The sequence below is a fragment of the Sturnira hondurensis genome, unplaced genomic scaffold, assembly GCF_014824575.4.
Source record: "Sturnira hondurensis isolate 20B ecotype Veracruz unplaced genomic scaffold, ASM1482457v3 Scaffold0006413, whole genome shotgun sequence".
Taxonomy (NCBI): domain Eukaryota; kingdom Metazoa; phylum Chordata; class Mammalia; order Chiroptera; family Phyllostomidae; genus Sturnira; species Sturnira hondurensis.
In genome coordinates this window covers 52,844,014-52,859,664 of record NW_028079044.1, presented here as the reverse complement: position 1 = coordinate 52,859,664, position 15,651 = coordinate 52,844,014, and the positions used below count along the sequence as shown (strand labels likewise).

General features: G+C 65.7%; 1 protein-coding gene across 1 annotated transcript in view; it reads right to left on the bottom strand.

The window, feature by feature from the left end:
* ADGRB1 (adhesion G protein-coupled receptor B1) overlaps window positions 1–15,651 on the bottom strand; it is a 55,262-nt gene that overhangs the window by 26,687 nt on the left and 12,924 nt on the right. The window contains exons 8-16 of the mRNA XM_037048635.1: window positions 15,428–15,529; window positions 14,717–14,823; window positions 14,365–14,559; window positions 14,128–14,196; window positions 13,340–13,448; window positions 11,424–11,567; window positions 10,911–10,986; window positions 10,648–10,750; window positions 9,598–9,641 (exon numbers count right to left, since the gene is read on the bottom strand). Of these exons, the coding sequence (XP_036904530.1) occupies window positions 9,598–9,641; window positions 10,648–10,750; window positions 10,911–10,986; window positions 11,424–11,567; window positions 13,340–13,448; window positions 14,128–14,196; window positions 14,365–14,559; window positions 14,717–14,823; window positions 15,428–15,529 (949 nt within the window). The remainder of the gene's footprint in view (window positions 1–9,597; window positions 9,642–10,647; window positions 10,751–10,910; window positions 10,987–11,423; window positions 11,568–13,339; window positions 13,449–14,127; window positions 14,197–14,364; window positions 14,560–14,716; window positions 14,824–15,427; window positions 15,530–15,651) is intronic.

Sequence of the window (15,651 nt, the reverse complement as noted above, 5' to 3'; positions counted from 1 at the left end):
GGGCACAGCAGAGACCCCTCCTTCCCCTCCCCCGCCTCTTCCTTTCTCAGGAGAAGGGGAAACTCCACTAACCACAGAACCAGAAATGAGGCCTGGGCAATGGAAGGAACAGGAAAGGGGGTGCCCGAGAGCCCTGGCACACCCTCCCAGCAACACCCCAGGTCCAGTCTGGTCCCCCCATACCCAGCCGCCGTCTCTACTCCAGCACAAGGCACTGAGCCCTGGCCAACCCCAGCCTGCACCACCACCCTCGTCTCCGCCTCCCACTGGGAGTGCCCTGCCCTCAGCCTGGGGAGGCGTCCCTTGCAGCCCTGCAGCAACCAGACACTGACCAGACACCGGGACAGCCAGGAGACAGCCAAACACAGCACGTTCCAAGAAAGAGTCTTGCTGGCCATTCCATCTGGCCACCAGCACCTTCCTCTCTCAAGCTGACCAGCCTGTGGATAGCACTGGCCCTGTGGCCAGCCAGTCATGGGTTCATATCCCAGCCCTGCTCATGCCTGATCCAGCTGCTGACACAGCTTGGGCCCTGCTCCTTGGGGAGGGGCAACCCAGGTCTCTCTCCTGCCTGAGGTTTGCTGGGAGAACTAGGAGAGAATGGCAGCACCCCGAGGCCTAGGGTGAGGGGAGCAGGCTGGCTGGGACCAACAGCCTGGCAGGTTCCCAGCCCGCACTGGCGGGTCTGCAGGGCGCCGAGCAGACAGCTGCCGGCCACCTCCTGGGAGAACGCCAGCCCAGGCTGGTGGCTGAGCCTGCAGGACTCCTGCTGTGGGCACTAATTAGCTTATCAGCCTCCCAGAGGAGGGAGCAGGGGCAGCTGCCCACTAGGCTTCGAGGTCAAGCCAGGTCCGGCCTGCAGCCTCCGGCCCCAGGGTGCATGAGGATGCACTGCCCCGGGTCCCCAGAACAAGCTGGCCCGGCTGGCAGCCCAGGAGGTGGGCAGCTGCTGACCACTTTGGAAGCTGCCTGGGCAGGAGACCTGCAGGACTGACCAGAATCCTTCCTGCTGTGGGGGACACCTGTTCCCACCTCTGTGGCTGGTGGGTCGCTCCCTCCTCTCACCTACAGTGACCACTCAGCGTGGTGAAGACCATTTGCCACCTCCTGCCTGAGCTTCACAGGCTTGGACTGTCTGGGTCACAGAGCCAGCCCCATCCCTGGGGCCGAGGAATCTGGGTCAGCGACACTGCCCCTCCCGTACTAGGTCCAGGGTGGGAGAGGGCACTGGGGCCATGGCTCCTTCCAGCAGCAGAAGGGCAGGGGCCTAGGGGCTAGAGCAGGGGCCTCCCTCTCCATTCAGGGAGGCTGGGGGGAGCCTGGGCCCCCCAGACCAGGCCTCTGAAGGGCAATCCTGCCTGCATTAGACCAGAGCTCCCGGGGCGGGCCCAGCCCGGCGGGCTCCACTGCAAGGCCACGGGCAGGGCCAGTTCCCAGGCTCTGCAGCAAGGCCTGTGGCTGACCCGCAGCCTCCACCTCTGCATAGCCCTCCCGCCTGCTGCCTGGTTCTCCCCCCACGGTTACGCTCTGCCCCCAGGTTCCAGTTCCTGGGAGGACGGGTCCGGCTGGGCCGGGCCTGCTCACCGTGCTGCCCACATGCTGTGGTGTGGTGGGTGCTCAGCTAGGCCTGGGCCGCACTGCCTGTGTCTCCTTCATCCCTCCTCTCCCGCCTCCAGCCGGCCCAGTGGCAACCCGACTGGCGATGCTTTCACAATGCGAGGGGGGTCCCAGTGCTGCCCCTGCGCCGGGCCACCACCCTGGGTACTCACCCACCCTGGGTGTCCCTTGGCCCGAGGCTGCTGCGGGTGCCAGGCCAGCTGCTGAAAGCCCTCCAAGCTCCCACCTCACTCAGGGCAGAGGCTGTGCTGCCCTCAGGAGTCCACAGGGTCCCTGCGATGACCCCGGTCCCCAACATCCCCTAGAGAGCTCCATTCTGGCCACCTTCAGGATGTAAGCCCAGCTCCCTGCAGCCCGCCCCCCCCCCATTCTTAGAACACGCTGGGACCCTTGCTGCTTTCATGCATCCTACCAGCCCACAGGCAGGTGCTGTGAAGGGACTGCTCATCATTAGCCCGCTTGGATGGGCTAATTCACACTGCAGTGTGAATGACTCACAGGGGCCCTCCCACATGGCAGAAAGAAGCCGCAGTGGGCACAGCATACCCCAGTAGGAGAGCAGGGAGTGGGCAAAGAGTCTCTGGGGGCAAGGGCTGCCAGAAGCCCCCTCAGAACGTTGCAGCCTGGACTTCAAAATCTTCGATCTTTGGGGCGTAGCCTCCACTTGGGCTCTCTGGAACAGCCAGCCCAAGTGTGTGCCCCCTAAATCATGGTGCACACCTCAGGGGTGCCTACCTCCCACCTATGCTGCTGCCTTCTGAGCCACAGATCCAGGCTAGTGCTGGGTATCCTCCAGGGAGCTGGCCTGGACATTCTGTGAAGCCCTGGGCACTGCATCTGACCCCTCCAGCAGGTCCCTTCACAGCACCTGCCCGTGGGCATAGTGGAGCTGCCGTGGCACTGGGCTCCCCACCCTAGGTCCTACGCCGCCTGGCAGCCGGGGTTCATCATGACGCCCAGTGCCCTCGGTCCCGGTGGCCCTGTGCACACAGGTAAACGTAGACGGAGCCTCAGGGGCCCCAGAATGCAGGTACCCTCCTGCCTCCAGCCCTTGGTCTCAGCTGACCCCACGCTCTCCTATCCACTGGCTGACTCAGAGTCATTCTCAGGACTCCCTAGTCGTTGCCCCCTCCAGGAATCCTCCCGGGCCTCCCCTCCCTGCTCAGCCCCATCTGGCCGCCAGCTTGGAGAACCTGCAGAGCAGCCATGTCTGCTTCCCCAGAACCTGGCCCAGAGCAGCCTTATCTCTTGGTGCAGGGCCTGGGAGCAATGCCTGTGACCAGGGGACCCCGCGGGGCGGACGCCTGCCTGGCCTGGGTCTTGCTGAGTGAGCTGCCAGGCGAGACCCCTGCCTCTGTGGGCCCACGTTCTAAAGCCTCGGTCAGCGTCCCTGGGGTGGGGACCAGGCCTCAGAGCTTCTCATGTCCCCACCACCTGTGATGCCAATCTCCCGGCTCCTGGCTCCCTGCCTCCGGGGCCTCCACCTCCTGAGTCAGGGCTTCCTACCACAGGCCCACACTGGGCTGGAAACCTGGCCCTCCCTGGAGGCCTGGCTCCGCTCCTGTCTCAGTCCACGTGACTGGGCAGGCCAGGGCCGCTGCAGGTGGTGGCCCTGGATCCCACAAGGAAGGGGACCGGCCCAAACGGGCTGAGGTGTGGCTCCCAGCTCAGAGGCCCAGACCCAGGAATCCCACCTGTGCCCTTTGCCCTCGCTCAGAATTCACACGGTGTGTCCCTGTCAGGCTCCACCTGACCTGCCACTCCTGCCAACCGTGGGAACATGGCCCCTAGTCCCACACCCTTCACACTCCAGCTGCTGGTACAGCGGGGGTCAGGCTGGGGCACTCACCCACTCTTTCGGCAAGCGACTGCCTGGCCTGCTTGTGCCAGCCCCGGGGCTGGGCGCTGGGTACCCCGTGCACTGCACTGACTCAAGCAGGTCCCCAAGCTCAGTGCTGGCCACACCCTGCCCCGCCGTGTCCTTTCCAGGATGGCTGTGGACTCTCCCGAGGCCTCTCATCCACTCTGGCCACGTCTGCTGCGGGCTGGCTCGGGGACAGTGCTGAGGGTGTGCCCTGGTGCCCATGGGGGGAGCCAACACCCCCTAAGATCCAGTCCCACCAGTACACCCCCTAACTTGTCACCATGGCCGCCCCCACCTCCATCACCATCGCCACCACCACAGACACCGTGCATGTCACTGTCACCTCACGACTGCCAGCAGCACTGTCCGCAGCAGCACTGCCACCTTCAGCAAGAATGACAGCCACAACACTGCTGTCACCACGCCACCACCCCCACCGTCAGTGCCACCGCCACCACCATCGGAGACAACCGCCTTGTCAGCAGGAGCCAGCCCGTCGCTCTGATGCCCCCGCCCACAGGGTCAACAGCACAACCACTGCCACTGCTGGCACCGTCCTCCCGACCACCAGGGTCACCCCCAGGTCAGCGGCACCGCTGTGACTGTCGCCGTGGGCCTCCGCAGAACCAGCCCCACGGCGGTCGCTAGGCCTACCGTTGCCGACAACCAATGAGCGCGGACTCACAGCCGTGGTGCCCAGGACACTGTGGAGGCCAAGCCCATCTATGGGTCTCACTGCCGCTCCGTCCACCACAGCAGCTGGGACTCGGGCAGCCACGTCACCCTTGTCCCTCACACCCTGGACCACTGGCCTGTCCCCAGGCATTTCCTAGGTCACCTGACTCCCAAAGGCCCAGTCACCCTGGGTGACCTCGAGGTCACCCTCCCCAGCCTTGGCTTCTGGTGCCCCTGCACCAAGGCCGAGAAAGGACACGGGACTCGACGGTCCCCTGTGCTGGCTCCCAACCTGGAAGCCCTTCCTGTGTCTGCCCCCTGGCTCGTCCTCCGCACCCCGAGTCGGCTCCCCGCTGAGTTGAGGAAGGTCGGTAACAGCCCTCCCAGTACCGCCAGCAACTGCACCGGCCACTGAGACATGAGGCGTTGGGGTCCTGAAGACCCTCTACCACACCGGACCTGTCACTGCACACCCAGCAGAGGGAGGCAGTGAGCAGGGCCACTGCGTGCCCTGCAGTCCACCGCCTGCGCCCCGCCACCTCCTCACAGTCACTGGGGCTGCCCCTGCCACTGGGGGGCACCGCAGAACCCAGGTCTGCAGGGACGGGTGCACCTGGGGGGGAAGCCGGGAGGCAGCCCCCACCCCGGACCCTCCTCCTGGGAGGGCAGATCCGCCGTAGCGCAAGGTGTGGCTGAGGGCTCAGCAATGTGGAGCTTTGCTACGAACACACAGAACTTGGGCACATTGCAAACAGGCGGACGGATGGACAGATGGATGAAACCCCCGCCAGCAGTGCACTGAAGCATCTCTGTGTGCCACCCAGATTCAAGCCCTTCCCAAGTGTCCCTTGCTCTGTCCCCACATCCATCCTTCCTGCACCAAAGTGGCACTGGCTGAGCCCTTCCCCCCGCCCTGGCACGGCCTAGTGAGCTCTGCACAGGCCACCCACCCACAGGAGCCCCCAGATGTGGGCGGGGGGCACAGGGATGGGAGGGCTGAGGGACCAGACTGCTGGGAGCAGCCCAGGGGGGCCCAGGACTCCACCCCTCTCCAGACAAGTCTCCCCAGTCCTGTCCCCTGCAGGCCCTGGGAGTGGCTGGGTGGGGGCCGGGTGGGGGCACCTTCCTACCCTGGGAGGTGATGGGCACTGATCTTGCCCCATCACCATTGAGGAAACTGAGGCCAGGGATCCCACAGCCAGTGTGGGCAGAGCCAGGACCCCCTTAGGTGGAGGCTTTCTGGGTCACAAGAGCCAGGCCCTGCCCTGGGGGTTCCCTTCCTACTTGGGGGGAAGGAAGACAGGACGTAGACACACATGGACATGTGACTTTCTGCGAGTTGGGGTCTGACTGAGCACTGAACAGGGGTGCGGATGCCAGGAAAGGGCAGTCAGGCCTCCTGTGCGGGCGGCCTGTGGGGATAGAGAAGAGGAGGGCACTGGACAAGCAGGGCTGAGCGGTCCTGCCGGCCTGGAGGAGGGCCCTGGGGCTGGGGGCAGGGCAGGGGAAGCTCTGTGCCCTGCCCTAGATACAGAGCACAGAGGGCCTGTGCCGTGTGTCTTGACCAGTCTGCCCCCTCCAGTTCCCAAACCCTACAGGGAGACGCCCCTGGCTCAGAAGCCCCGGGAGGAGGGTGGGCCCCTAGCAGGCCTCTGCCACTCCCCAGGGACAGAGCAGGGGCAGTAAGAGGAGGGCAGAGGCTGAGGTGGGTGGGTGAGCTTGCCTAGAGCAGACCGACCCCCACTCGCTGAAGAGGCCTTGGTGTCGGGCTGTCCCCTTCCAGGTCCCTGCCTCCACCAGGAACCAGCTGGCGTGGGAGAAGTCGGGCTGGGAACCGGCCGCTGACAGAGACATGGGGACCTGCCAAGTCTCCCTTCCGCTCACCCAGCTTGGCCGGCCCCTCATTGTCCTCTCCAAGGAGACCACAGATGGGGGTCAAGGCTCTTAAAGGGACCAGGACAGGCACTTGGCAGGGGCCCAGGGAGGGGCAGGGCCTGGGTCCCGCGTCCCCCAGCACACCTGCACCTGGCGTGTAGGACCACTGGCCCTCAGGGCAGGGAGAGTGCGCAGGCTAGAACGACCCACGGGGTGACCGTGAGCTGGCTGGGTCCTTAGTTCCTTGGCCAGGCAAGAAGGCTCTTCTGTGCAAAGCAGGCAGGCCAAAGGTGCCAGTGGGAGTTAAGCCTTGGGACAGGGTCCACAGAGTATGCAGGGACGTCACCCTTCCCACATAGCACCCTCTGCCAGCTCGTCCCAGAGTTGGAGCCCAAGGATGCTGGGAGGCCCCTGCCCCCGTCGGGGAACCCCCCACCAGGTGGAACGGGATGGGGGGGGCAGCTGCAGGACTTCTCAGAGCCTTTGTGGCTGAGGCGGGTGTGAGCCCAGGAGCACGGTGTGGTGTGTGGTGGGCGTGGGGGCCCTGGTGGGGCCTCCTCTGGAGGTCAGCCCGCCCCTCCACCCTCCTCACTGGCAGAGCAGAGCGAAGGCGGGCCGGGGGTGTCTGGCCTGCACTACTGTCCCCATCCTGGGCCTTGGCTGCCCGCATTTTTAACTGAGAAGGAGCAGGCGACCTCTGAAGGTCGTGCCCGCTTTGACTTGTGCTCTCTACAGAACCCTGGAGTATTTACAGGAGAGAGAAGCCAAACATTGGCCACCTCCTGTTGGCTCAAGACCCGGGGAGCTGTCCTTTCAGAACCACAGGCCTGGGCCCCTGAGCTCCCTCCCCGTTACTCAGGACCCCTCCGTTCACCGCCCACCCACCCATGCTGCAAGGACTCTTTCCACCTCATCACCCCGCCTTGGATGGCCGTGACATCAGAGCTCAGCCCGTGGCCAGGGTCTGGGTTCAGCGTGTGGCCGGGGGCGGGTCAGTGAGACTGAGGCTGAGGTTGTGTCAGGGCTCCGGGCTCAGTCACGCATCACGAGGTCACTGTTTCACCTGATGGTCTCGGAGGACTCTCGGGCCCTACTCCCACGTGACTCTGTGGACACTCAAGACCCTTTCTCCCACAAGCACATGCCAATACAGGTCCCCTCCAGCACAGATGTGACTCTTGGGCATGCTGGTGGGAGCAGACCTGGGGCTCTCCCCTGAGCCCCCCTGGGTCCCCCAAGAAGGCCTTGGCCCTCTGAGGCCTGTGGAGGAGCAGCCCGGAGCAGCCATGGAAGGGGGTCCATCAGCACTGAGCAGGGGTGAGAGCAGGACCCCCCTTCCTATCTCCTCTGTCCAGCAGCCTCCCTCCCTGTGGGCTCTGGACTGCCTGGCTTTGGGTCGGACGCCTCATCCCCAAATCCAGAGCTTCCAGCTGCACTGCAGGCCTCCAAGAGGCAGCAGGCCCAGTGGAGACCCAATGGGGCCACAAACACAGCCCTGCTGTTGGCACCACCCCGCAGTCCTGGGGACCCTGGGCCCAGGCACCAGGACCTGAATGACCCCACCTGCCCAGAGGTGAGCATCGGTGAGCCACAGTCGGGCCTGGCTACTGCCTGCTGGGCTCTGACCCACTTGCAGGCAGACTTCCTGCAGGGCTTGGGAGCTGAGGCCCCGAGGGCGGGATCTGCTCCAGGCCCCACCCAGCCCAACCAGGGCCCCAGCAGCGCTGTCCTGGACACAGGCTGCCCAGGCCAGGCCTCTCTGCGGCAGAGGGGAAGGGCCCATCTTTCTGGAAAGTACTTTTCTACCAGGAGCCTAAAACCGTCTGGGGACTGGATGCCACGGAAACAACAGGAAGTGAGGATGCTAATGAAGCTGGGAGCCAGGAGGGGGACAAAGAGGGAAGCTTCCCCGGAGAGGCACTAGGGCCGTCGGGTGGGCGAGCTGCCCCAGGTAGCTGTAGTCAGCCTGTGAACAGCCCCTGGGGAGGGGCCTGGGCCAGAGAGGATGGACCTGCACCCCCCGAAAAGGCACGACTCTGAAAAGCCCCTGAGGACGACGCAGGGTCTGGCCTGGTCTCTCTCTCTCTTGCATTTGCTCCTTTCATGCTATTATGGTGTCCTGTTTGCACAAAGAGCTCCTGCCACTTGCAAAAGCCAGAGAAAGGCAGCCGACAGCAACCCCGCTGGAGCTCCGCTTCCCAGGGCCCGGGGGCCACGCAGAGGGCTCCGCCCCAGCCCGCCCGGGCCTCAGACCCAGAGCAGGAAAGGCCCGTGCGGGCAGCCAGCCCTGCACATGCTTGGCTCAGGTCTCCACCCTGCCTCTTCCTCCTGCCAACACGTTTTTCCCCAGGGGCTCGTGTGTGCGGCTCTGTGCAACCTTGGCTTGAACATGGGCTTCTGGGGAGGCTTCTGCAGACCCGCTCCGAACAGCCCGCCTGCCACCAGCCTGGCGCCACCTGTGGCCCGTGGCCTGACCTGACGCTTCTCACGGGCCTGGCTGTGTGCTCCGGCTGGACACCCCTCTTACCGGGGGCAGAGGGGCAGACCTCCTGTGGCAGTGACCACTGAAGGGGGGTGGGCGGGGCAGACGATGGCTCCCCCAACAACTTCCAGAGCTCTTGACTCAGCCCCCACAAAGTGACCACACCCCTGGCAGCCCTGCCTCTGCACCCACCTGACCTGCTCTCCGGCTTTTGCCAAGGCCTTGCCTGAGTCCCCTTCGTCCCTTCTGTGCCCAGCGCACCGGTTCCCCTCCATGCCAGCCGCTGCGGGAGCCTTCCCTGACCGCCCAGGACACACGCTGGTCCCTGGGCCACCCAGACCACAAGTAGGGACTAGGTGTGGGCACCCCAGGCGGGGGGCTCCACTGAGCCCACTCACCCTCTCAGCTGGCCGGGGGGCTAACAGGTCTCAGTGACAATGACACCCAGCCTCCCACCGACACTAACGCACACCGAACCCCAGTGCTCACCAAACCTCTTGGGGGAAGGCCCAGGCCCCCCAGGCCCACCTGACCCATCGGGCTCTAGCCACCAAGCTCTCTCCTGTCCTGTCTCCCCAAATCCCTCCCCTCCTCTTCTCTGGGGGCTGCTCCATTCAGGGGCCTTTGCATAAACTCTTGCCTGTGGCTGTGCCAGGCTTCCCACCTCTCCCTTTGCCTGGCCACTTCTCGGGGGACACCTGCTTTGGGGTGCCCACGCCAGGCCCCGTGACCGCACGTCACAGCAGCCAGTTGGGCCCTACCCTGCAGGGTGTGGGTAGCACCAGCAGGAGCCGGACGAGGACCTGGGCCTGTGACCCGGAAGCCTGCTCAACTGCCTCCACCTTGTGCCCCGGGCTGCACTCCCTCCAGGCTGTGCTGGGGTCGGCCTGCAGCGAGTGTGTGGGCAGGCCTGTCACCTGGGCCCCTAAAGGGTGGGAGGCAGGCTGGGTGGGTGCTATGCTGCCCCAGAGCCAGACCTGGGCAGGGAGGAACGGCGCCAAAATGAGAAACTCCTCCCACGCTAGGCCGGCTTCCCCGAAAGTGCCCCCAAGGGCCCAGAGGCCACGAACCCAGGGGCACTTACCCGTCAGTCTCGTCCCACAGGATACAGGTCTGGTTGGTGGTGCCCTGCACGGAGTGGGAAGGAGTTAGGGCCACCTGCCTACCCCCTGGAGCCCACCCGAGGGCCACTGCCCTTGTCTGCCCCCAGGCGAGTGAGGGGCTCTGCCTGCACCATTCCGCCAAGCATATGCTGTTTGAGGAGGAAACTGGGGCCCAGCGCAGGGAAGAGACTGGCACAGACCCCACTCCAACCCTCCTGTGGGGCCTGGGGCAGAGCCTGTCCCCTCTCTGAGCAGGGCTTGGGCAGCAGCGGCCAAAAGCCATCTCCAGATCCCCACATGACCTGTCAGTTTTGTGCAAAGTGGAGACCCAGGGAGACGTCTCCCTGGGAGCCCGATGGGGCTGGCGGGCACAGGGGGTACTTGAGAACACCCACCCTGCGGGCCACGGCGCAGCGCCCCTTGGAGGACAGGAGTGGTGGAGGCAGGGGCTCCCAGCTTTTACGGGGACAGCCGCTCTAAATGCTGCTGGGAGCGACTGCTCCTCACTCGACCCTGTAGCCCCCCCCTTGGTCAACTGGTGGGAGCCCTGGCACTGGGAGGCGGAGCGATGTGCCCCAGTCCGCACGCGGGAAAGGGCAGGACCGGTTACTTCCAACACCAGCCTGGGGCTTGAGGCCTGGCGCTGCCCTGTCCTGGCTGGGTGACCCTGCAGCTCCTGGCTCTCGGCTGGTCCACAGGACATCTCAGCCTGGCCCGACAGAGAACCCCCAGGGACAGGGCACAGAGGGGCCTAGGCAGGCAGGTTCCTCAGATGGACGGCTCTCTGTCCCCCAGGGGGGCCACCAGGCCGGCGGGACCGGGGCTGCAGTGGCCTGGGCCTGGGCAGTGGTGGCCCTCGCTCCCTCATTACCTTGCTGTGTGACCCCGAGGCAGGCGCAGCAGCCCCAGTCTCCCCACTACCACTCGGGGTGAGAGCGGCTCCCTTACTAGGTGGCAGGGAGACCTCCCATCCGAGGGCCAGTCAGGAGTCACGCACACGTGGTGGACACATGCTCACGGAGGGCACTCACATTGTACACGTGAGCAAACTCTATCTCCAGGGGTGTGAGCAGGGATCGAGGCGGTGGCTTCACCGTCACCGAGATGACCTTGGAGTTCAGCACAGTCGTGTTCCTGGGGGAGAGGTGGCAGGACGTGTCGAAGTTCCAGATCCCCTGCTGCAGGCCCGGCCCACCTCTGGGCCCCCGTGCTGACTGCCCCTACCACCCCACCCCCTGCCGTCTCCCGGCTGGCCACCCCCCGCCCCCACTGCCCAGGAGCCCCTCGCTCCCACCTCTGGAGGGCCAGGAGGCTGCCCAGGTTCCGGTAGAGCACGGTGCCCACCACAAACACAGAGGAGTCGTCAGCCTCTGGAAGACAGTGTGCCAGTCACCCTCCCCCCCCGACCGTCCCCAGCCCGGGCCCGGCTCTCTTGTGCACCCCCTGACCATGGACGCAGCATGGCAGTGCAAGGGCTGGAGTAGCTGCGGGGGCCCTGAGGTGACCCCTGAGAGCTGAGGACACGCAGGAAGGATGTTTGCTGTGTGGCTTCAGGGGAAATGCACCCTTGCCTGCAATGAGGAGGCCCCTCTGCCTGCCCTGCAGAGACCAGGGGCAGCTGCCCGACACGAGGGGGAGAATCCTTCAGGGAGGGCGGGCCAGGGACCCTGAGCGGAATGGTGGATGCCACCTTGGACCTGGAGACCATGGGCCTGGCTCCAGCGGGCCTTCCCGGGACTGGGCGTGCAGGCCCTGAGGCCCGAGTCTCTGATGTGGCTCCCCTACCCCCATGCCTCGGGGCCCTCACCTGCCAGCCCTGTGGAGAAGACACTCTTGGACACGGTGACCCTGTCCTCCGGCACCTTGGCCCAGTCGCCTGTGGCCCGCCAGCCCTTCATGGGGAAGCTGATGTCCGTGGCTGCGCTGGCTGGGAGCTTGTGGATGCTGAGGACTGTGGCCAGGGCAGACGAGGGGAGCAGAGACAGACAGAGATGGGGAGACAGAGCAGATCGGTGACAAGGAGCCCTGGCCAAGAAGAGCGGGGGAGCAGGCCTGGGTCAGGACCACCACGTGGGTGCTCACAGCTCGGAGTGGGGGGGGGGGGCGGAGCAGGGGGCCGCCAGCCAGGCTCCTGCTCCGTGCCGTCTCCCTACAGGCCCCGCGCGCCTTCCTGGCCTCTCACCAAGGGCCCTGGCCCCGAGCGGCACTGTCTCACTTGCTCTGTCCCTCCATAGGCTTCCTGGGGTGGCCACATCCCAAAGGCTGGGGGTCCACTCTGGCATCCCCCGATGCTGCATCCCTGTCCTCCCTTGCACTGCAACTCTGAAACAGGAACGGGACAGACGCTGCCTCCCGAGGACAGTTACGGAGACGGCAGCTGTGGGGGAAGGGTGACGTGGAAGGAAGATACCAGGTGGGGAAGGGTCCTCTGTCCCGGTGGAGGGAGATGGGCTGACGGGGACACAGTGTAGGAGTGGTCAGAGTGGCAACAGGGTGGCCCTGGGGCATGGCCGACCTCCGAGGACCCTCGGCCCACCCGGTTCCAGCCAAGCTCGTGCCTGAAGACCCAGTCCCTCCAGGCTCTCTCTTAACTCCTGACTGAGGCATCCCCTGAGCAAGCAGCAGACACGGGCCTGGGGGGACAGGGCTCAAGGCCCCCTTTCCCTGGCCCTCCCTCCTGGGCAGACTCTGTGCTCCTAGCCCCAGTCCCCCAGGGTCTGCCTCCAGCCTTCGCCCACCTCTGGGTCCCCTCCTCTACCGAAGCCACCACGTAGCTGAGGCCACCCCCATGCTTTGGCTCCCACAGTGCGCACACCTGTGGCCCATTCTGGGGACACGGCAGACTCCCTCCGGTAGGCTCTGGGGACTGGGAGGGCGCCCTGCTGCACCCACTACCAATGAGAGAGTGACAAGTAGCAGGGACCCCCAGGGACACCGAGTGCCCACTGCGCACCAGGAGCCCTCACGCCGAGGGTGTGGCAGGAACCAAGGAGGCCCTGCTGACCTTGACAGTCAGCGGGGGACAGACAGGCAGTGACGGTCAAGGGGAGGGGGTGATGCAGATTGTGGGGGCGTGCTTCTGAACGGGGAGTTGGAGCTCCCGGGCGATGACTGTGCGTGAGGACCCGAAGGAGGCCAGGTTGCCGGGGTTGCTGGGGTGCGGGAGGGGTGCAGAGAGGGCCAGGAGGTGCCCCGAGGTGGGGATTTGACAAAGGTAGCCCTTGAGAGTTCCCACAGGGCACCCTGGCAGTGCGATTATTGGGGCGCGGGCCTCCCAGGCCCTGGGCCCGTTTGGTGCTCTGCCACCCACTGCAGGTGAGCCCTGCCACCCTCCCATGGCACAGACTCGGGTGACACCGGAGACCAGGCCCTCCAACAGGATGCTCGGCGGGTAGAGGCTGGAGAAGGGGTGGCTATGGAGTCCTCCCTTCAGGTCCCAGGGCCGTCCCAGCACAGAGAGGGTGTGGGGTGGCCGGCCAAAGTGGGCCTGGCTAGGGGGGCTGAGGGCAGGGTTCCTGGTGGGCCCCCAAACCTGAGGCCTCTAGGACCTCGTCTGGGCCTGAGATGCCCCATGCTGACCCCTCACAGGGTCACAGGTCTGCACACCTGACACCTTAGATGCTGGCCTGTGTACCTAGATGTGAAAACTGAGGCAGGAAGGCCGGGCCCAGGGCCGCAGAGCAGGACGGGGGCAGGGGTCCGCGGAGCACCCGGTGGGCTTACCCAGGTTGTCTGTCACCTGGTACGCATCCCGCAAGTCCTTCATGCGGAAGCCGATGACGCCCACGAAGTCCTCCACCAGCCGGAACAGCTCCTTGGCGTTGGGGCCCATCTGGGGGTTGGGGTCAGGACGCCTCAGAGATGGTGGGCAGCCGCCCAAGCGACCAGCAGAGCTGAGGGTGGCGTCACAGGCCCCCTGCCCCCACCACCGAGGACACACGTCTCTGTCTCTCCGCCGCCTCCCCCTTCCTTCCACCTGTCTGCGTCTGGGTTCTGTCGGTCCCTCCCTAGCACCGCAGGACCCAGGCCGGTGTTGGGCAGCAGGGTCCGGACCTCTGAGTGGCCGTCACCCTGGCAGACGGGAAGACTGAGCCCAGAGGGGCCGCGGTGTTTTGGCCCAAGGCCAGGGGTCTGGGTCCGGGCAAACAGTGGGGTCTCTGGGCTCCCACAGGGCCCACACCAGGCACTGCCCTGGAGACAGGTCAGTCTGGGAGGATGGGAGGCTGACCACCCTTTCCAGGTGAGGAAGAGCCACACGTCCTGGTCACCTCAATAAGCACTCCACAGCCCCTGTGTCCCCCACCCCTGCACTGAGCCCCACGAGGTGGGTGGCAGTCCTCCGGCCATGGGGAAACCGAGGTTCAGAGGGCTCATCGACTTCCTCCAGTTCACACAACTGGTCACTCGGCTGCTGGCAGAGGCCGGGCTGGGATCTGAACCCACGGCCCCACACTGGGCTAGACTTGGACTCAGGGAGGTCTCAGAGATGACGGACTGACGCACGTCCTCACCAGCTGGGCTTCCTCCCACTTGTCCCGGTTGTCCTCCGCCAGCAGGTTGCTAATGATCTGGACAAAGTTCTGGAAGGGAGTGGAAGGCAGGCCAGTGAGCAGATGACAGGGCCCAGGATCGGGGCTCAGTGTGTGACCAGGGGTGAGGCCCCACCTGAGGTCGGGGTCAGGCCCAGTGTGCGTGCGGCTGGGGCCCAGGAGCGCTCCCGTCCGCTCCCCGAGCCCCCCAGAGCTCACCTGCACGTCCCCAGGGGTGGGGCTGTAGTACGCCCGCCTGAAGATCTCAGTCAGGTTCCTCAAGACGTCGATGGTCGAGAGCAGGTCCCCACTGTAGCTGGTCCCGTCCTGGGAGACCTCTACCAGCGTCTGGATGACCTCGGACACCCCCTCTCCGGGCAGCCCCCGCTGAGCCTTTGCCAGGTGCTCCCGGGTCTGAGCGGAGGGAGAGGGGTGGGCGCCGTGATTCTGCGGCACACCGCAAGACCGGTCCCAAGGACCTCCTGTGCTCGAGGACCCTCTGCAGCCCCACAGGGACCCGGGGTCATGTCCGGAGACGGGCAGTCAGGGCGGGGGCGTGGCCGGCCCTCACCATCATCTGGATGTTCCGGTAGTCAATGGAGACGCAGCGGATATAGGTCGGAGGCTCCCAGTAGGCGATGCCTTCTTCGTCCAGCTCGCAGCGCCGCATGATGACCCCTGGGGGGGCGGTGGGTCGACTCAGCCTCCCCCTTCTCAGCTGGACGACCACTGACGCAGCCTCCTGCCCACAGCTCCCAGGCCCAGGCCCCTCTCTCTGGGACCCTCAGCCCCCAAAGCAAAGACTCTGAGCCGGCCTAGGGGCCAGGCCACCTCTCTGTCTCTCTCACTCAGTGTTTCTGATTGTCTGCTGCAGGGCCAGCTGGAGCCACACCGTTGGGGACCCCAACTACATGAGGCAGAGCCCCCCACCGAGTTGGCCGCTCTGAGTCTATCCTAGCCCAGAGCCCAGGGAGGGCCCACAGCCCGGCCCACCGCCCAGCTCCATACACGGGGAGGGGAGGACCCCGGGGCCCCCAGGGCCAGGGAGCAACAGCCTTGAATGCGGGTGCACGGTCAGGGAACCAGACACAGCTGCCTGCACACAACAGCGAGGACCCCAGAGAACTGCCATGACCTTGTCACCAACAGGAGCCACAGGCAGGAAGGGGCGGGAGTGCTGCCTGACGGCCCCTCGGCCAGGCCCCTTGGCCTGGCTCAGCGCCTCGCCCCAGCTCCGTGAGGGTGGGACTGGAGCCCCTTGCAGCCGCCTGCCGGCCCTCACCCGTGGCGTTTCGGGGACACCGAACTGAGGCCACCTCTCCAGCCGGAGTCTCCTTCCAGATCACAGTGCCAAAGTTGTCCTTGTCACAGATTTCATGGGGCTCTGCCAAGGGGCCAGAGATGGTGAGTGGGTACCAGGGACAGGAAGGGGTGCCGAGTGTGGGCTGCAGTGTCAGGGGACCAGACCCTGCCAGGACACCCCCGTCATCAGCCAGAGTCCTTCCT